General features: G+C 33.5%; 3 protein-coding genes and 1 pseudogene across 6 annotated transcripts; 1 reads left to right on the forward strand and 3 right to left on the reverse strand.

Moving 5' to 3' along the window:
* Positions 1–665: 665 nt before the first annotated feature.
* LOC105762648 (zinc finger protein CONSTANS-LIKE 13) lies at positions 666–3,015 on the reverse strand. The gene is made up of 4 exons (XM_012580449.2): positions 2,280–3,015; positions 1,873–2,043; positions 1,178–1,458; positions 666–1,062 (listed from the first exon to the last, which is right to left on the reverse strand). Exons 1-4 carry the CDS (start codon positions 2,793–2,795, stop codon positions 972–974), a joined length of 1,059 nt encoding a protein of 352 aa, XP_012435903.1. The 5' UTR covers positions 2,796–3,015; the 3' UTR covers positions 666–971.
* A 2,841-nt stretch (positions 3,016–5,856) lies between these two features.
* On the reverse strand, positions 5,857–8,804 carry LOC105762650 (membrane-anchored ubiquitin-fold protein 3). 4 transcript variants are annotated; one of them, XM_012580462.2, is made up of 5 exons: positions 8,545–8,804; positions 7,999–8,097; positions 7,536–7,760; positions 6,838–7,008; positions 5,857–6,097 (listed from the first exon to the last, which is right to left on the reverse strand). In XM_012580462.2, the coding sequence occupies exons 3-5, from the start codon at positions 7,666–7,668 to the stop codon at positions 6,042–6,044; spliced, it is 360 nt and encodes a 119-aa protein (XP_012435916.1). In that variant the 5' UTR covers positions 7,669–7,760; positions 7,999–8,097; positions 8,545–8,804; the 3' UTR covers positions 5,857–6,041. The 4 variants fall into 4 exon arrangements, with proteins under 4 accessions (XP_012435916.1, XP_012435914.1, XP_012435915.1 ...); XM_012580460.2 differs by having other exon boundaries at positions 7,999–8,136; XM_012580461.2 differs by having other exon boundaries at positions 7,999–8,161.
* Positions 8,805–12,799: 3,995 nt separating this feature from the next.
* Positions 12,800–13,544, reverse strand: LOC105762651 (glutaredoxin-C13). The gene has a single exon (XM_012580464.2). It carries the CDS (start codon positions 13,304–13,306, stop codon positions 13,001–13,003), a length of 306 nt encoding a protein of 101 aa, XP_012435918.1. The 5' UTR covers positions 13,307–13,544; the 3' UTR covers positions 12,800–13,000.
* Positions 13,545–17,463: 3,919 nt separating this feature from the next.
* LOC105762652 (OVARIAN TUMOR DOMAIN-containing deubiquitinating enzyme 5-like) lies at positions 17,464–19,917 on the forward strand (annotated as a pseudogene).
* Positions 19,918–21,443: the final 1,526 nt, after the last annotated feature.

Consider the following 21,443-nt stretch of genomic DNA (forward strand, 5'->3'; position numbering starts at 1 on the left):
AACCAATCGGACTAACAAACTGGTGATCTAATCAATTCGATAACCAGTCTGATTTTAAAAACATGGTTAAAAATTGTATGATTGACGGAATAACCAAACAGTGATACATGAGATGGCATATGTAAGGTTGACATGCAAGACCAATTTATTAAATTGTCTATTTTTAATAGAGAGTAAAATTAAATCCTCGAAATAAAGGTGCTTCCATGGCATTTTAATAAACAACAGCATGACTAGTAGTACCATTGTCGGTCAAAACTTCCAGAAACAAGACCGCAATATTTCTCGTCATCCTAGACGTCACCACAGGGCAGCAATCGCTGTCAGGATCTTAGGCCAAGCTGGTAACTCGCATGTCCAATCGAAGAAAGACCGGAATTTGTTTTATATGGTTGTTGGGGTCGTTGGTTTTGCATTTGGCTCATAGCACACGCCATATTCAACCTTCACAACAAGTCAAGGTAGATGAGCAGTTAAGAAGGTTGATGGGGAGTCATTAGGGGGCTATTAATGGTAGTATCTAGTGTTGGTGAAATATCAAAAAGTAGGTTCGGTGTCGTATATGAGTATTTAATGAACTTCCCAATGGTGTTAAATTTGTAGCCAAGCTGGTTGTGGAATCTCATTACAGTAAAAAATGGAATATTCTCAACATAGAACTCAAATTTCACTAACCATCGTTTTATTTTGCATGACATGATTGTAAAAAGTCCAAGATTCCAAATAAGGGCTTTCACTGCTGTGGCCAATAATCAGCATTTCAGTGCACAAACCATCAGCTTAAAGGTTAAAAAATAGCCTACATGATGTAATTATAGGTATTACAATTCAATATTTTACAAGAAACCTTGCATCTTACTAAGATTTTAGCTTCAAAGGAACAAAGAATGAACAAAGGAAAACATTATCTAGTTACAAAAATGATCCCTGCTCATAGCAATTCCAGTCTCAAAAGTAGTTCACCAGTAATCTCAATGCTCCAACTTCGCAAAACGTCCTTTAATTCTTGCCCTGCTTTCGGCTCTGACCTTTCTTGATTCGTACCTGATGTGCTTATCGAATCTGTCATGATTCAATGAAACATTGCTCAGCAAAATGCAGAAAGGAATGTTTAATGTGTTAAAAGAACTTCCTGATCTATAATGTTTAATATGTACAAAACAAAGTCAAGCAATACCTCCTTGTTTTCCTTTTCTCCTTGTAGCGCGAGATCGCTGAGTCTCTTTCCTGGCTATTTAACTCGTGGACAGCGACCTTTGGAAGTGCTGACACGGTTCCAGCATCAATTTGATGTTGTTGGTTCCCAAGACTATCACTCACAGGTATAGTCCTACTTGAACCTAGATGTTTATCAGGAACCACAGCACATTCCTCAGTATGACCCCTTAATTCCGAGAAAGGCACAAAAACTTTGTCGGTCATCTCAACGTTGTCGCCGAAGAACCGTAGTGCACTTGACTGCATGAAGAGAAAAAAGATTAGCCCTCTATTTCTGGTAAACAAGCCAAAACTTTTAGATGCTCCACAAACACCAAAGAAATCTATTGGAAGCCATTCAAACCATATCAAAGGCTGTAATCTATCATCAACATAAACTGTAAGCCATATCAGACTTTACAGCCAAACAACAATATGCCTCTTTGCTGACCTAATTGTCAATTTAACCTCACCCAAATGACAACGAAGGCCAATAAACAAGCCTCTCAATTGTGCTACATATCCATGGCTAATTTGCAGCTGCTTCCGTTTCCAAAATAGCATCTAAAAGTGGTATATTTATCAATCAACATCCCATACAAAACTCAATGTATTATATTTCAAAAAGGATTATACAAATCTCTTGGAGAAAACAAGAAAAGGACATGCTCATACCTCATAAGCAGGAAATGAAATTGGAGCTGTATCATTTGTGCAACTTGTATGCACAGTTCCTGTCTGCAAATCATCAGTATTATCAAAGCTGAGGGTAGGTTCAGATTTTGCTAGTTCACGTAGTTGATGAAGTACTTCCTCTTTATGTTGTCCACAATTAGCATTACGATTCTGAATCAGAAAAAAACAAGGGTACAGTGATCCATGTTATTATGAACTTGAAGCCTCAATAAGCAGAACCCTCACGGGCATCAATGTCAAACAACTAATTCAAGACCTTTTCACAAGCATAGCAGTAGCATTCATAAAAAGGAACAACCTTTTTAGCTTCTTTACATGTCCTAGCCAACCAACATAGACCCAAAATAAATGCAAAAAAGGTGGAAAAGGTTCAGCTCGAAACCTACCTTGGGCAAAGGAAGAACATCAGTTGGCTTAAACCCATGATCAGAATCACTCGAAACAAGCAAATCATCAAAGCTAGAGATCACCGGATTTTCCCAGCTCAACAAATCCAACCACCCATCATCATATCCACAATCATCACCACCTTTCTTTTCACCCACATCCTCGATCCCAACAAAACTCACCAACTCATTCACCGAAGGACACCCAGTAAACCCTTCTATTGGCCTCCTATTATGCAACGAAGACGTCGAAAACTTGTGGCTTTCCCAATCACAGTTGGAGCAAAACACCGATTGCTCTGTTTCGCAAAAGATGGAAGCAGGGGAACCATCACAAGCGTCACAGAGCTGTGACCGAGAGTGCTTAGAGAATAGTTGGTTAGCCGAGTGAACTTCCCTGTCACACGAAAAGCATAGCTTGGCGGAGTCAGCTCTGCAATATAAAAGAGCTTTGGATTGGTTGCAATAATCACAGAGTCTCCCCTGTTTTTGGTTACTTCTTCTCTGATCAGTCATGTGTAATTGATATAGGTTGGGTTTTTTTAGGAAGGATTGGTTAAGAAGAAAAGAGAAGAATATAAAGCATTTGAATGGCGCCAAGCTTTGGGTGCTTTGTCTGAAGAAAAATGGTGGAAATGGATAGAGGCGAGGGGTATAGAGTCTAGTAAGTTAAGGCTTTTCTTGGTGCGCAAGTTGTCTTTCAATGTGTTAGTTGAATTTTTTGTTCTTTGCTCCTTTTTAATGGGAGAAAGTGATATTTATATTGTAGACATGTACACCCATAAATACTATTCGGTTTGGAAGTGACAGGCTGACAGCACAGGTTTTATTATATTATTATTATTCACGTAAAAGACCTTAAAAAATTTTGGCGTAAACTCAGCCAACATTATTGAATTATTAGTAGATTTATATTTTATTTATTTAACTTTTATAAATTATAAAATAGCCATTAAACTATTCAATGCTCCTTGAATTATCATTTAAAACTCATTAGTCAGATATTTTTAAAAATATTAATAGTTTAGTAATTTAAATAAAAATTTAAAATAGTTGAATGACTTAAATACAAATTTTCAAATAATTCAATGAGCATGTTGTAACATTTTAAAGTTGAGTAACCAAAACCTAAACTTACTACTAATTTAATGACTTTGGGTGTAGTTTACCAAAAATATTACACATAAAAGAATAAATATATGGTTAATTGAAAAATATGTTGGCATTATAATGTTAGTTCAGATTTGATGTGATACATATTTAAAACATGTGAATTGAAATTTAAATATATATATATATATATATATATATATATATATACTTGTCATATTAACAATTTAGATTTGACATTTAAAAATAATAATTTTCCTAAAACTTGAGTGTTTTTTTTCTTAAACATATTAGTTTCAAACATCATGTTTACAATTTGATCAATATGTTTTAAATATGTTACATGTCAAATTTGAATTGAATTTAATGCTCTTGTTGAAATGAATCAATTTACTCAGATCAAAATTAAAAAAATAACATTTCACCAAAACAAATTAAAAAGATCAAATTTTTTTGCCAAATTTGGGAAATTATACACTACTTACAAATGAAAAATATGGAAAATTTTGTAAAATCAAAGCATTCATGAAGTTGGAGGAAAAATTCCTTATAAAGAAGATATTGAATTAAGGAACAACTCCCAATGCCTTTTATATACATATAGTAGAACCATTACCTTAACCTTTTTCCTATTCAATATATAATTATAGTGAAAATTTTAAAATTATAAATTGTTGAATTTTTGTATTTTCCATCTATTTGGAATTTAATATTTTTATTTATATTTTTAAAATTTTAGTTTCTCTATTTTTTAATTTAAAATTTAGGTTTATTTGTTAACATTGTTAGAATTCTTTCTTGTTTGTGTGACATTTTGAAAAAAATTTGGTATCAACATAACAAAAAAAACATTATAAGGAACCAAGATTAAACAAAGAATTTTAACAAGGATAACAATTCTTAAAATTTCAAACATCATTTTAATTAGATTTAGACTAACTAATGGCATTATAAAAGTTGAGGCAACAAATTATATCAAATTTAAAGTATATATATTAAATCTCAATTTTAAACAAAATGTAAGAATCAAATTGAAATTTAACCATTCTTATAATCTAAAAATAAACAGATTCATAATGTTAAGGCTTTCATTATATATATATATATAGTTGTATAAATTATGAATGCATTTTCCTAAAATAAAAGCTAATTAGGAGGTCCAAAATTACAACAAAAGTCAAAATTCTATAATCAGAGTAAACTTCTTTAACTTCTTGTTTTATTATAATATTATCCTAAAGCTAATTTCTATTTACAAAAGAAAAGGAATAAATAAAAGGATTAATATAGCATTTAATATAAGTTTAATTTTTAATATGACACTTGTGTTATTTATTGGTTCAATTTGATACTTATTTTTGACAAATGTTATATATTTTGATATTAAAAATAACGGTATTAATACAATCTGATCATGAATATGATAAATTTTCATCAAATCACTCTAAAATTTAAATTAAACACTAAAAATTAACATTGATATCTTTATATATCAAACTATATAACTTTTGTCAAATATAAATACCATATTAAATAAAAAATAGTGTCAAATTTAAGTACCAATTTATATATTTAAGCCTAATAAATTAATGAAAGCCAGATTCAATGAATGGTTTATGATAAGATTCGCACAACGAATTTCACGATTGATCACGAGAAATTGCTGTGAAGTATGTTGACTGATCAATTTGAGAAAAGTTAATATTGGATAAGGCTTAGGTCGATCAGTCGTATCAATGGCATTCTTCATGCTAGAAAGTTTTGAGTTTAAAAAAGGACAAATCTCACATAATTCTAATGTGCAACTCGTGACTCATACTCAATAGTAGGTCCGACATCAACATTAATGACGGGGATTTATGTGCTAACAACAACCGACCCGACATGTCAAGTCTGTTGAATTTGAAAACTAAACTCAAGTTTTCCGTATCCAAATCCGATTCAATTTTGTCATATAGAAGGAGGTAATGACACCTACATCACAATTCTAACTTAAATCTAAAAATTTAACTCAATTAATCCGAATTCTTGAATTCAAATATGACCTAATTCAATGCTATTATAAAAAATCAACAACCTAAATTTAAAGATGACTCGAATTAAAAATTATCAAAACCTGAAATAATTCGAATAAGAAAATGATCAAAATTTAAAATGATCTAAACTTATAATAACTTGACCAGAAAAATCCAAGTCTCATACCTGAATGACTAGAAAAAAAATCAAAATAACCCAAATTTTAAACAACCCAAACACCCAAAATTTGTAAAGCCCGAATTGATCCGATAACCCGACTTGCTCAATTAATATATACTAGGCTGATTGCATGATTAACCAGTCCATCACTTCTAAAATTCTAAACCTTAACATGCTAGCTACTCAATAATGGAGCAATTAGTTATGGATACATAAAAAATGCCAAAAGGTAATTTGCTCAAACCTTGACATGACCATCTCTATCTGTCTCTGTCTGAAAATGCATTTGATTCATCTGTACAATCGTAGCTTTTACAAAATGTACTTCTGAATAGCCTAATTTTACTGATAAGAGGATGGTTACAGAACTCCGTAACCTGAGTAATCACAGTAACAAAGCAGCCACTATACAGATGATAAGTTGAAAAACTAGTGGGAAACATGTCTATGGATTAATTAAAGGATAACACACCGGCATGAATTCAGCTTCTGCATATCCTCCTTGCTCTTTTCTGCATGCAGAGCACCAAAACAAAAGGGCAAAACCAAGTGAAATTAGAGGAAGTTTAGAACTAATGACTTTTTTTCTTATCAAATTTTGATAATGGAACAAAGGAATTTAATTAGAATGCAAAAAGTATTCAACATGGTTAGATGAAATTCCATTGATGACAAACTGATGATGATAAAAGTTTATATTAACCAGGAATTGTTTTCAATTTTCAATTATGAACACAGCAACTAAAAGATTAAGATCAATAATGCATCCTTAAAGACAATTCAAAGTTAGAATCCTTTAACCTCCACTCCCCTTTAGGAAAAAAAACGACAACATAGATGTGGTGAGGGAAAAAGGCAAAAGGCAAAATAAGCCTTTGGGGCCTTGTTACTTAGGTGGGCAAGAAAACAAAACTTCAGCCTAACTCAGTTTCTTGCTTCTCCAGTAGCCTCACAACTACTTCATGAGGTTTATTAAAGGGATTGCTTTTTTATAGATTCCTTACTTAAAGTAGATAAATTAAAGAGATTCTTCATTTTGTTCCCCTTTTGTTTATTTATTTTCCTTGAGAAATATGTAACAATAAAGGGATTCGGGGGGGGGTGTTTAAATGACCAATATATGTGCTATAGACTACATGTTATGAAGAAAATATAAATCTTTTGATTCTCGGTAATCTTAAATACCAACGAGATTTCATGAGATACATTCTCCCAAACATTTTTCTTTTATAAGAAAGTGAACTTAACAAACCTGTTTTATTTTTTGCTATAGTGGGCTGCACCACCACGTGCATGGTGATAACACCAACAGGAAGGTCACCAAAGGTTATCCTGGAATCAGCGAGTGATTTGTTGTTTTCCAGAACTCTACCAGCATGTATGAGCTTCAAATCATTTATTGACTTTGGTATGACGGTTTTGTCTGAAAATACACAAAAGAATCCATTAACTCAGACAGCTGTTGCACGGGAGCAGCATCATCAAAGACATTTTAGATTCAAATTTGCTCCTTACGGACATGCCCCATATATGAGTTTGTAGACATGGCCAACATCACACCTTTTCTTCAAGCAGACCGGCATCATCAAATGAAAATAAAGGCCAATTCTGTTCACATGCATGAACACTGTGGCTAAACTATTTTCATTCAAATGAATATAAGCTATTACAATAATTTGTTTTTAAACATACCATGAAGCAATGTTATCACTATACTGAGACTAATCAATGATAATGCCAGCAACAGGAAACAGAGAAAAGAAACTCGCTAAAGTAGGGAGCAAGTGATCCTCAAACATGCTTAGTTCAAAAGTGATCAGATGAAAGATAGAAAGAAATATAAACAAAGACAATGAAACTGAGCACCAATGATGTTTAATCCAATTATGTAGATTTCGGAAAGGAATAAGTTAAGAGGAGGAAATATGTAAGCAGAAGCATATTAATAACCTTGTGGCCACTCAGCAACAATCTTTTGTTTAAGGGTTGCAACAGTCATAGAGGATGCGTAAGTACTATGTGCTATATCTGTTCCATCATAAATGCGGAACTTAAGCTCAATAAGCTCCTTGCCCTCAGCCATAGTAGTCTTTGTTCTCTATTTTCCAGCACACAGGTCGAATGTGATAGCAAACAAACAGTTTTAGTCTCAGAATTCAGTCTCCCTTCACCCACCTGCACAATAATTCCCCCGTCACATCGCTTAAAATTTAAACTTGCAATATTTCATAATCAGCTAAATTACCTATCCTAGTTTACCTAGGTAAACGCACAAAGAATTATACGTTATCAATGGTATCAACTAGAAAGCGGAAAATGCAGAACTTGTTGTTACCTTTTTTTCTAAGATTGCTCTCGTACTCAAGTGGAGTTATGCATAAATCTAATTCAAATTACAAAATATTAAACTAACCTCAATTAATCCTCGGCGAAGTTTGTTTAGTAAGAGTGCAAGTGAAACAACTTCAAGACAACGTCTCAAACAGAGTGAGCACTTCATATGTTCTGATAACTGACAAGGTTCCCGGTCAGTATCTCTCAACCAATGTTCCTTTAACAAAAATGCAGAACTCAACCTCAAAAAGAGAACAAAAATATTAATAAAATCTAAATATTCTGCTATCTTCTGATTGGAGAAGAAAATCGAAATCAACAACAAGGCTTCTATTAAATATCTAATTAGCTAACAAGAAAAGAGTAATTAAAACCTAATAGAAATTAATTCGGGTAAGATTTCCTTTTCATTTTCGTTTTATCAATTCAGAAAACTGAAATCACGACTAACATCACTTTTCCTTTTTTTTTTTTTTCCTATCTAATTGTTTCCGCTTTATTTTTATTTTTTCAATTTTTCTCACTCACCAAAAAATATGATAGAATCAAGGAAATTAATCGGAAATAATACATAAAAATAGAAAAAAAAAAGTAATCAAGAAAGGAAATAGGAAAAAAAAAAAACCTGAGCAAGAAGCCATTGATGAAAGATCGGCGAGATACAGATAGAATCGAATCGAGCAAAAGACTTTTTCTGGCCACACTGTCGGTGTTTGATCGAGAAAAAGAAGGGTGAGAAGTAGAAGTTTCCGTTCCTTTCTTTGGTAAATTAAAAAATAAAATTCATTTTAATTAATTTCCCCAAAATCTGTGATAAGATGTCGAAAATCGATATAAGATAGCAGGGTGGATCCAATCCCCAAACTTATACTATTACCCCCTTCTTTAAATCATTATCTTTTTTTTTAAGTAATATTTCGGATTTAAATTTTAAAAATAAAAAAAATTAATCTATTTTAAAATTAGCTCAAATTTATCTCTTAAATTTTGAATTTAATCAACCAAAATAATTGTTTTTAAAAAGAAGGAACCTTTTTTTATCCTTAGGAGACAATATGTTAAAGCTCAAAATTTTTCCATTCTCTGTTTGCCATGTGGACTCAGAGATTTCTCGGAATGACTAATTTAACCTAACTTTACACGTGGCATTTAACAATTGGCTTCTTCTATAATTAAGGGCGATAACTATCCTTAGAGAAAAAGAGGTGGCCGTTACTGTTAGTTATTTTGCCTGAAGACCTGAAAACTTCAAAATTCATTCAACTTCTTAAAATTTCGTTTATTAGAAAAAAACATATTTTTATAGCAAAACAAATGGGCTGTGCAGCCAATTATATACATATAGCTTTTTCCTTATATATGTAGTAATTGAAATGTTTGGTCCATTAGTACAGCTTGGTCATTCCTGTAAAGCTAAGACAAAAGAGAGAAATATAATGCAGAAGATGGTGACTGTGACAACCATGATGCTATTGGTAGTTGTAACCCCACCAAGGCAAGTGAAAGTGGGTGGGCAGATCAAAGAGGGTGAAGTGGAGATGTCCATCATTGGTTGAGAGTCAAACTCGAGTATGGCATTATTGAAGGGTTAACTTTTTTAGAAGAAGTTTTTAAAATGTTATTTATTGGACAATCGATTGGTATTGTTAAAGTTAGTGTTTCTTGACGAGAGTTCTGTCTTTTGTACTCTACCATAAGACAACATAGCTCAAGTGGTACCATGATTGCAAGTAAATGACATATATGCCTCAAATTAGTAGTTTGAGTCCCTGCATGCCCAAATGAATTCTATAATTACTACACACACCCGATACTGATATCTTTCCCATTGAATCTTGTAGGTCCACCAATTGAGGTACTCTCCGCTCTGTGAACCAAGTCAACTGGGCTGCCACTCTTTGTATGCTAGCTCTCGACAGAGTACGGGAGACAAAACTCTCCACTTGGAGACAATACTTTCAGTTGCTAAAAGATTGATTGACTGCTTAATTTATTCTCAATGTAAAATTAGGCTTGAAGGCAACTTTTGAGGTAAATGGACTAGATTTGGAAGTTCAAAGTTAGAACAAGATGAACATGGGTTAAGGGGCATCGTACACGTGTTCCAAAACGTATCCTAATACTTAGTTAATAAAATGTGTAATCAGAGTAAAGAAACAAGAAAGCTTAAGCTAGTATAGTAAAGTTGAGAGTGTAGATATTGAAAAAGAAGATCTTACCATTCATTGGTTGGTCGTCTAGTCATGTTTGCATGTTGCTTTGTCTAGTCACTAGTTACTCCAAGCTTTTTAACAAATTTGCTAATCCGTCTTAGAAACAAGGTTGTTGAAACTAGATCAAATTAGTAGGTTGGAATGACAAGATCACAACCGATCGAGAACACCAATCCAGAGTAAGGGAAAAAACATGTTGACCCGTGAACTTGTATGAACCAATTGAAATGAGATAAAAATTGATTGAAGTGATAATTAGACGTGTTTTGTAATTTATAATTTTTAATAAATTATTTAATTAAAATCGGACCGACAATCAAACTAATCGAATTGATTATTAGTGATCTAACTGGTTCGACCACTAATCCGATTCTGAAAATATTATGTAGAAGACAAGCTCTCTAATAGACAACCGAGCAAACTAAGGGATTGGGCTGTATAAGATTAGATTTGTTTCTTTTGGAGGGTAACCAGTTTCAAAGTTGGGCTTATAAGCTGGTACAACATATCTAACGATGTAGAAAAAAAGATTCAAAAACAGTGGAAAGGTTTGAGAGTCCCCCACACGGCATGATTAACAAGGTGGAGTATTAGAAAGTTGATGCGTTCCCAATGCTTTGTTTCCATTTACAATGGAGGAATCTGTTGAAGACACTATTGACAGCATAGTTGATAGAACTAAATTCAATTAATTATTTTCATGAAAAGTATAATTCAATTAACGATTAAACATTTTAAATTTCCGATTAATTTAATTAATGATAGCTCAAATCAACTATTTAAACACCCTAATTTCAATGACTGAGGGACTTTGAGCTGATATTGTCCTGATCTTATAGCCTTCATGGTTAATATATATATGTGTATGTGTAAGGGGGACAATATAAAACAACAATCATCAAGTTCTCTTAGGGTGAGTTTGGATGGACGGTGCGTTTACCTATGGTTAGTGTAAAAATAGCAGTGGCGGTGAGATTAGATACTGTAGCGATACTGTAGCGTAAGACAAAAAGTAAGCTAAATGCACCACACCACACCCAATCGTCCATCCAAATCCACCATTATTAACACTTCAAAAAGGTCACAATTCAAAGCCTATGGTTATAGGCCCTCCCTGTAAAATATACCAAAAAAAGAAAGGTATGTATATTTGTCCATCTTTTTCACCTTTAGAAAGAAGGGTGTTTACACTTGTCAAGAATTTGTTTACAATACATTTCTGAAATAATTGAACCAATGCTGTAACTATTATTCCATTGCATCCAATAAAGTAGAGGTGAGTGTTGGATCGAAATGAGTGAAAAGATTTTGAGTTAATCGAGTTGATAAGTCATATTTTATCATTTTAATTCGATTTGAATTTTATTTTCAAATCGAATCGAGTAAAGTGAAATTCGAGTCGAATCGAATCGAGTGAAATTGTTTGAGTTAAAATTAGAAAAAGTAAACATATCAAATTAAAATCTTGTTACTGTATAACTAATTCTATATTGGAGCACATAAATTTGAAACCATATATATTTGAAAACTTTTTAAGGCAAAAAAACATTATTAATTAACTTATTTAGGTTCCCAAAATTAATGTTTTAGAAATTTTAAAATTTTAACTTTTTACATATTCTTTAGAATTTTATTATAATTTTTAAAATATAAGTTTTAGAATTTTTAAAAATTATTTAGATTTTTTTTTGTAATTTTTGTTGAGAGAGACCAATTTACTCATTTTCAAAATTGACAACGACAAAAGGGGTATTTACACCAATCTATTATTCGAATTATTTGAGTTATTCGAATTGTAAAATTAAACTCGATTCGAACTCGAATTACTTATTCCAGTTGACTCGAATAACTCAAATCAATTAACTCGAAATTCAAATTTTCTTTTAATTTTTTTAAAATCGAATCGAGTTATGTTCATCCCTACAATTAAATAACTTTTCTTTCCAAGACATTAGCAATCTTGTCTCATTTGAGCTAAATAGAGCTCTGCTATTCAATGTGCTAAAGGTAAAGAATATATATATATATATATATATATATCACTTTTTACTTGTTAATGCCTAAGTCCAAAAAATTCGGAAGTGAAAACCATCTTTACAGTTTTGTTGTTTCGAAAAAGTTGCCTCGTAAAGAAAAATGGCCCTTACTATATATAATCAGAGTCCAATCTTTTACCAGTGGATGTAAAATCAAAGTAAACTAAACTAAAGAATAAAAAGGCAAAGGAATGTAATACCTTTCTTTATATGAGATAAAGTTTTCAGAATTTCTTTTTGCATGTGTGGAGGAATGTAATAGGGGTTTCCAAAGTTGAGGAACTCAATGAGAAACTTCTGGTATTTTGGGAGTTTTCTTTTTTGTCTATTTTCGGACAACCATTAGTGTTTGGTTTTTATACATTCAGAACTTTATGTAACTCCTTGTCAATTGTTCATAGGATTCGACTATGGAAGGATTGATATATATCATGAGGGGGGCGGGGGGAATTTATGTAAAAAGCCAATCACTGAGGTGGTATAATTTGGTGGATGGACCAATAAAAAAAAATAAAAAAGATGACTTTTTGCATGGCATATTGCTTTTGCAGAAACCATACATCAAAGTTTATTCAAAAAGTTTTATGGGGTTCATAATTGAAACACACACACACACACTCACAATCACAAATTATATTAAGTTAACTTCATTAAGAAATAGGAAGTGATTACATGGTAGAGACTTGCGAGCTAATCCAAAGCTGTTACAGGTACACATAGAACATAGATGATTACATACAGAGTAATACAATCACAGCTCATGACCAGAGAGACTAGTATTGAGCCAATTTTATTCTTACAATGTGATATTTTTGAAGTTTTACTTTTTTATTTAACACAAAGTCTGATAAGGTTTCAGCATAGGTAAGAGCCCTCCACTTAGATGGAGGGACATAACTTCATTGGTGGAACCCACTAGCTTCCCACCAATGAAGATGGCTGGAACAGGACCATTACACCCTAACCTCTTGAGTGCTTTCTCCATTTCCCAGCCTTCAGGGTCTTGATCTATCTCATGAACCATAGGGGTTACCCTAAGCTCTTGGAATAGGATTTTGACCGCATAACACATGCAACATGAGCTCTTGCTGAATAGCACTACCCCTTTCTCTGAGGCCAAACTTGTCACCTTTTCCATGCTGAAAAATCCTGGTTCACAATGTTCTCTGTATTGAACACTGTTAGTAACAGGAGAAACTCCCTTGATTACCTGTAGATATTTCACTTAAATGTTAAAAGCACAGCATTCGAATCCGATTGTAATCGAAGGTTGGACTTTTAGAAGGTGAATTAAGAAAGAAATTAAAGAAGGGTTCAAAGGTTAAGGTTGTTGGAACTTAAGCTTCGATGCTAGAGTATTTATAGGGACTTATAGATGCTACTTTATGGGATGGGGGACTACTGTGTTTCCATTGGCTTAACAAGTTGGCTAATTCAAGTTTCTGCTATGTATTACTCAACTTAAAACATGTTCTGATATAATCACTTCTTTAAATAGATGGTTCAAGAGAAAAAAGAAAAAAAAACCCAAGTAGCAACAAGATTCATGTTAGCTTGATTCGGCGACCTACGTGTTTAGCCTACAAACCATATGTATTCCAACCTTTTTGGTAGATTTTATGGGATTTATACTTTCGAATTCCTATCAAAATGTAACAAAATTCTGAGGCTGGCAAGTCAATTTACACCAGATTCACAAAATCACTTCCCTTTGAATCCTTCTGCAGAAAAGATTACGAATGAGATCGCGAATGGTGATGTCCTTTTTTGTGCACTACAACTTGCAACGATTCTTCACACATGTGAGCATACACATAGGCTCACTTCACTTCATGCATAGCTCTGCTGCTCTTAAACATATAGCAACCCTTTGACATGCTCGAGTGAAGCCTGCGAATGACGAATGGTCATACGTGCAAATGACAACAACTCTTCCTTCATCACTGGTGGGGGCAGGATTCCCCATTCTCAGCTATCTTACTGCAAAGAATAAAGTAATTAGCTTTACAAGAAGTGCTCATTGTATAATCATCCATGAGGTAGGTACAGTAAAAGGTTACACGTTTGGAAAAAAACCCTGAATAAATAATTAACAAATGATATATATATAAGTATCCATATGCCATCTAGGAACTTCCAAGCATGTTAAAATAAGTTTTCTATCCTTTAAGGTTTTAGATGGGGTGGAATAGAATGGAAGCATAAAAAAGTTCCAACATCACCTTTCTGTCTCTCAGATAAGTCCATATAGATATCAATTTGATAAAGAAATCTTTAACTAAACTTGTTAATGGATACTGTCATGCCAAGTGTTTGTTCAATGGAGGTGACATGCCAGAAAAGTCAAGAACCAACTAATTTGATATCACTTTTAGTACTAATTAACACCTTAAAAAATGAAAAAAAGGCACTGAAAACCTGCAATATCCTAAAGAAATTTCATCAGCTTGATGTTGCTTGTGCAATAGTTTACTAATAATGCATGTGATTACTTTTTGTAAGTGGGTGAGTTTTCTATTGGGAACATATTTGAGTCCCAGAAGGAAGAGCCATGCATTTTGGATGTGGGAACCTTTATTCTATATATTAGTTTAAAAATATTCTTCAGTGAGAGCTCCATGAACCACCGTGTGAACCTAAATTTGATTTTAAAAAAACCAGGAATTTATGTCTGTTTCTGATAATATAGAATCCTACAAAGTTAAATGCATCATTATATTATCATATCCGTGGAAATGGAAACAGTATCCATTAAACAGTAAGCATTTAAGATACTACATATCTACTAAGTGTCATTTTTATACACAATTTTATTCAAGGAACTGAACACATAGCAAAGCCCTTTATACAATATTTCCCTTTCAACATGGAGGGATATTACAACCCTTCTGCAGATTATTGAGAGGAGGTCAGATTTACTTGGGGAGAAGTCTGCCAAGTGTTGTCTGGCTAACAAACCCTAAAGAGGTCCGGTATTGGTCCAGGTGTTTGTGCTTAGTTTTATTCTCAGATTTCAGAGAGTATTGAGGGGTTTACGGAGTGAGAGCGTTTTTACTCACTAAAAAAAATGTCAACATCTGCTTGGTGGGATTTGAACCTATGTCCTTATATGGAATTTATGGGTAAGATAGTACCATTCACCGAGGGCTAACGGACCCCTCAACGGGACCGAGACACCGGGTCATACCCTAGCCCTTTTAAGCCAACTCTGCATCTCTCCCACTAGGGTCATGGTCCAGCTCATCAACTATAGGGCTAGCACCAAGCTCATAAGGAAGCGTGTTGATGGTATGGGTCACGCAACATCATGAGGTCTTAGTGAATATCACATATCATGTCTTCCATTGCTCTCATTGATTTTGTTGGACACAAATTCAGTCTGAAGAATTATAAGAAGTTACTAACAATTGAGATAAGTGGCAAAAGAAGCTGAAATGAAGGTCTAACTGAAGTAAGCTTGAAAAAGAAAAGGTGAATAGGCAGACTAGGGAGAAGGGCTTTTAGTGTAGGAAGCTTATATGTGCTAAGGCTTGGCTGTGGTAAACTAGGAGATTTCATCATCTCTTATTTATAAGCCCTAGGAAGAGAGAGAATCTATTATATAGAAAAATTTCAGCTTCAGGTAGGTTGTAGAATCACAAATAAAAATGAAAGATTATTTCAAACTTAGATTTAAATGCAACAACGAAGATAAGAATAAATACACTTTTAAGGACTCTCTTTAAAATGATTTTAAGTTAAATGTTGAATACGATATCAAGTTATACATATATATTAAGTTTATCACGTAATAAGTTATTTTATATTCACCTAAATGTTTATCTATAAATATTTTAAGTAGCATAAAATTATGATAAATTCATAATATGACTGAAGAAAGTTTGTCACCCACTATCAAATTGACATTGTCTTAATTCACTGTGTTGTAAAATCTCTTAAGTCATCTTAAAAAAATAACATATGAGTGTCAATTTAGATGGATGGTGAAATTGATTCCGAGGTTATTGAAAACAATAATAATAAAATTAATTACGTTTATGATAAGGTTGAATATTATAACATCAAGATTAAAATCAGAAGTTGTCTCGTAAAGTATTTTGATCCATTTCCTATAATGGACAAGGTGGGACAAGTAGCCTATAAATTGTAGTTACCTTCAGGCTCGCGCATTCATTCTACTTTTCATGTATCTCAATTGAAGAAGTATGTGGGAGCAACGCCAGTCCAAGGTCAATTTCCTCTAGTGGATGTTCATAGGGCCTTGCTTAAGGATCTAATTAGAGTTTTGGTTCATCGAGTTCCTTGTAGAATGGGCAAACACATTTCCTAAAGATACCATTGCAGCAACTACAGGCCACTTTTCCTCATTTCGATCCTTGAGGACAAAGATCCTTTTTGGAGAGCAGTATTTGTTACGGGGTTTAAGGAATTAAGAAGATAAAACTAGGTGAAGTAAACGGTGCATTTAAGGAATGATTCGATGAAAAAGCATAGTGTTTTATGTCAGTTAAACGGTGGTATTGAATGGAAAATTTTTTAGTTAATTGAGTTTATTTATCTTCTTAACTTAATTTAAAATTTTTATAAATCAAGCGAATAAAATGAAATTTGAATTAAATAAAATATATTTGTTCGAGTTAAATTTAAAAAATAATTTTGGTGTTTTATTTTTATGTATTTTTAAAAAATATTTGTCTTTAAAATTTTCTTCCTGAATTTTGAATGAACTGACGAATAAGAAGAAGAATAGAGAGTTTAATTTAAGGTTTTTGAAGAAAAAGAAGGAGGAGAAGAATTGATTTACTTTTTAATTTAGGGGTTTTAAAAAAGAAAAAGAAATTTGGTATTTGAGAATCGGGAGTTTCAAGTTTGAATGGAGAAGTGAACATAGAATCTTGACTTTTGGGGAAATTGGGATGGCGCTTTGGGAAATTGGAAAAGTGGCAGATGGGCTTTTGAGGGGAAATAGGGTGGGTTTGGGCTTTGGAGTAAATGAGTATTGTAAAAAGATTTAGGTTTAAGGAGTGAGAAATATAAATTTAAAATTTAAAATTATATAATTTATATTGAGTTTATTTAAATTATTTAAATTTAAAAATTTAATTTAATTTAAAATTAAAAAAAATTTAAATTAACTCGAATAATTTAATTCAAATAATTTAAAATTTAAAATCTTTTTCGAACATTTCGAGTGGAATCGAATTTTACTGAAGTGGTTTGAGATTAACTGCTTGAGCTGTGAAGAGCTAACTAACTCCCCAAAGGTTATTTTCTTTCTCTTAAAAATACACTATTGTAACCAGAAACTGTTATCCAATTTGTTAAGCACAATTTCAGTTAACTTCCTATTTCTCTCGGTCGATTCTTCTCCTCTCTTTCTCTATTTTCTCTGTCAATTTTCTCTTTCAGATTTCCAGTTTCATCAAAAGGTTTCTTCGTTACGCTAACTCTGCAGGATTCTTCTCTGCTAAGGTTAGCTTTTTCGCTGCACTTCGTTTATTATTCTAGAAAATTGAAGAAAACAAGAGAAATTATCAAAGGGAATCCTAATTGTATGTCTTATTTGCTTTGCTTTGTTTTTTTAGAACTAAGCTCCGATTCCTAGACACGATTGGCCAATTCTGAATATAATTTTCTAGTCTGAGGTTTTTTTTTATTACCGATGATTGGTAGGATTTACATGAGATTGGGATTTGAGTTTGCGTTAATTTACTGTTTGATTATAAAGTAAAAAGAAAAAAGAAAAAAAAAAAAGAGATTTCCATTGCCAGTTGCTGTTTAATTTCAGTTTAGTTCATGTTTGAACCAATAAATTGCTATCCTTTCTTTTTAGATGAGAATTGAATTTAGAGTTCTGTTTAATTTGTCTCTTTACTCAAATGTGAAACTTCATCAATAGAAACAATTATAAGAATCTTAGGAAAAATGCATGGATTTAGAGTCCTGGAAAGAAGTTGAGTATCTAATCATTTTTTTGAACTTGGTTTATCAAAGTAGATGTTATATGTTAAGGCATCTATAAGTTCATGTTTGCAAAAATGTCGGTTGTCTTCATAGATAGATAGGTAATCAATTTCGTTTTGTAAATAAAAGACTATTTAATCTGTTTTGCGGCATACTTGTGGCTTAGACAAACATAACCTGTTGTTTGATTTTAGCATGTTCTTTACATGTCACTATTAGTTCAAAGTGATCTGGATGTTCGTATTGTTTCTTGTATTTTGAAGTTCAAGGTTACCATTTCCTCTGTGTTATTGTCTACCAGGATCTTAGGCGTGCTCAAAATGGCAGATGTTCAAGACATAGATGGCAAACCATGTGAAGAAAAATTGCCCTCTACATCCCTAAAGCATGAAACTCGTGAAATGCTTTCGAGGCACAGGTAAATTCGATCACCATTAATTTATGTTTCAATTATTCCTATAGTCCTATCGATGGTTTTATGAAGTTGATTAATGTGGATGTTTCATGCTTTTCTTTTATATTTTAATCTAGTTAATTAATGTGGCTTGTATCGTTTTGCCAAAAAAAGAATTAGGCTTATATCCTGGCACAATGTATGGTTTAATAATAAAGTATATTTAGTTGTTATTATGAAATAAGGCCGATACGTGCATAAATATTACTATCCCCTGATTTGGCAAATGTATTTTGGACAAAAAACTGCAGTTTTCTTGCTAGGATTTTGCCCATTCCATGTTTAGTTGGAATTAGTTTTTCAAATAAAATATGATCTTTTTCTTTCTCTATAATACTTGTTTTATTCACCCTCTTCTGCAGGAAAGAGATATCGCAACTGCAGAACAAGGAAATTGAACTGAAAAAGGCAGCAGCGAAGGGTAGGCTGAACAGAAGGCTAAAAAGAAGCAGGTGGAAGAAGAGATCTCTCAGCTATCTGCTAACCTAAAGGAAAAGCATGCTGAAGAGCTTGCTTCACTAGGCTTCAGTCATAATGGAAATGATAAAAGCAATACGGACAACTTGGTGAAGGCCATCGCTGGGGTGTCTGTTGCCCCTCAGCAGGGTCACCCAAAGACCAGCAAAGGTGCAAAGAGACGAGAGAAAAGAGCTGAGCAAGAAGCGGCAAGAGGACAACGAATACAAGAAGAGCAGAGCAGCATCATGAGCGATAGAATGATTGAAGGTGAGAAATTTGAGAGAAAACTCAAACCTTTAGGATTCACAATCAAGGAAATAAAGCCAAACGGACACTGCCTCTACCGAGCTGTTGAAGATCAGCTGTCCCTTCAGTCAGGAGGCTCTTCTCCTTATGCATATCAAGAGCTACGGGAAATGGCGGCTGCTTATATGAGGAAACACGCGTCCGATTTCCTCCCGTTTTTCCTATCTGAAAATGCCATTGATGGAGATTCAGACGAATCACCTGCAGAGAAATTCGAGGACTACTGTAAAGAAGTGGAGTCAATTGCTGCATGGGGAGGACAGTTAGAGCTTGGAGCTTTAACCCACTGTTTGAGAAAACATATCATGATATACTCTGGATCTTTTCCTGATGTGGAGATGGGTATAGAATACAAATCCGATGGAGGGTGCAGTTCATCAACTGGGACTATCCGGTTGTCATACCATAAGCATGCCTTTGGGCTTGGAGAGCACTATAATTCTGTTTTCCCGGATTTGAACATACAAGTCTGATGTTCAAGGAGCAAGGAACATCTTCTTTTTACCAAAAGTTGAAACTTGATTTTGATTGAAGATAGTTGATTTATTATCTGTCTTATTTTTGCATCAAGTTCGTCAATGAAGTAGTAGAAGACTTACTAGGACGGTCCCAGCATATAACACTGGAGGTTGAATATAAGACTTAACAGAAGGAAGGACCGCGGCCTAAGTTCTAATAAAAAAAAAGCTGCTAATACTATGACTGGGAAATTACGCCACATGCGTATCCATTTAAAAGCATGTACTATGACATGCGTATCCATTTAAAAGCATGTACTATGTTGGAAAATAAGGTAACCCCTGCATGTAATGAGCAAACAATGAGTGGTATGGCTGCCGCTCTCCCCCTCCCTAATGTTCCCTTCTGCCATCCTCCGAATCGCTAGACGAGATGTGATGGAGCTGCGATGTCTACGCACTAGATTTGTAAGTTTGGGGATGGGAGCCATATTCAATGGTGATCCTAACCTATGTTGTTTTTCCTTTTGATTCATGGTGGTTCTAGTGTCATGGGTTGCGCATGGGAACACGCAACCATGACGAACTTGTGCGATCCATCGTATTTGAAGGAGGTCATTTGGCCCAACCAAACTGGCCCGTTTCCTGAAGAGATTAAAAGCCCATCCCAAGAGTCTGATAAATAAGGGAAGAGACCCAAGAAGATATGATTATTTAATCTTAGAGTTCTAATTGTATACAGCTTCTAATTATGTCTTAGAGTTCTAATTGTATACAGCTTATAATTATAGCCTTTGATGTACTTTGAGGCTCAACTATAAATAGAGACCTCTTTACTCATTGTAATTCACTCAGTTATTAATAAGAATTTTGAGAGTATTCCCTCAAACTTTTCTCTCAAGTGTTCTTGCTTTTGTTCATCTTTCAAGGCTCGTTCTTACTTCATTCTTCTGCTGTTCTTAGCGAAAATCTTAAGGGAATTCTATTGAATCCTTTATTGTTGTGAGTTAAGTTGACTTGGGCGTTTTTGCTGTTGAATCCTTTTCTTTGCAAGTTAGGCTGACTTAGGCGTTTTAAGCAGAGAAACTGCCTAAGGCCGCACGGATCGCGTGGGAAAGCTCTAAGTCCGTGACACTAGTACCTGCTTTTCGGGTTTTATCGCGGAATGGCCTCCCTTGTTGAATGCTGACATTCCGATGATGGTTTACGGTGGCTTTAAGCCCTTACTGGTTAGGTAGTCTCTCCCGTTTGTGATTTTAGGGTGTTCTTAATTTTTGAGCTTTGGGTTTTGTTGGCTCATAATTTTTTTGGTTTATTATTCTGCGCCATTTGAGCTTTTTGGGAAGCCGGAATTTTTACAATAGTAAAAATATATTTTTATTAGTTTAATAGTCTATATTTTTATAATTTTTAAACGATTAAATAAAATTTTTATCATTTTTTTGGGTCAAAGTATAATTTTTATTATTACTGATTTAAAATTTTATAAATTATAAAATTATCTAAATAAAAAATTTCCCGAATGGTCTTACCAGTGGCTTCACCACTAAGGGCACGTTTGGTTCGCTGTAATGGAATAGAGGTGTAATGGAATAGAGGCGCAAGAGTAATTCAATTGTTTGGTTGAATGGAAT

This window comes from Gossypium raimondii, chromosome 12 (assembly GCF_025698545.1).
Source record: "Gossypium raimondii isolate GPD5lz chromosome 12, ASM2569854v1, whole genome shotgun sequence".
NCBI lineage: Eukaryota > Viridiplantae > Streptophyta > Magnoliopsida > Malvales > Malvaceae > Gossypium > Gossypium raimondii.

Coding starts and splice junctions, on each gene's coding strand:
- LOC105762648 (XM_012580449.2), bottom strand. CDS start 2,795: ATGACTGATCAGAGAAGAAGTAACCAAAAACAGGGGAGACTCTGTGAT. Junction 1,459..1,872: donor TTTCATTTCCTGCTTATGAG/GTATGAGCATGT, acceptor CTCTTCATGCAG/TCAAGTGCACTACGGTTCTT. Junction 1,063..1,177: donor GAGAAAAGGAAAACAAGGAG/GTATTGCTTGAC, acceptor GAATCATGACAG/ATTCGATAAGCACATCAGGT.
- LOC105762651 (XM_012580464.2), bottom strand. CDS start 13,306: ATGGAAAAGGTGACAAGTTTGGCCTCAGAGAAAGGGGTAGTGCTATTC.
- LOC105762650 (XM_012580462.2), bottom strand. CDS start 7,668: ATGGCTGAGGGCAAGGAGCTTATTGAGCTTAAGTTCCGCATTTATGAT. Junction 7,009..7,535: donor TGTTGCTGAGTGGCCACAAG/GTTATTAATATG, acceptor GTGTATTTTCAG/ACAAAACCGTCATACCAAAG. Junction 6,098..6,837: donor TATAGCAAAAAATAAAACAG/GTTTGTTAAGTT, acceptor CTCTGCATGCAG/AAAAGAGCAAGGAGGATATG.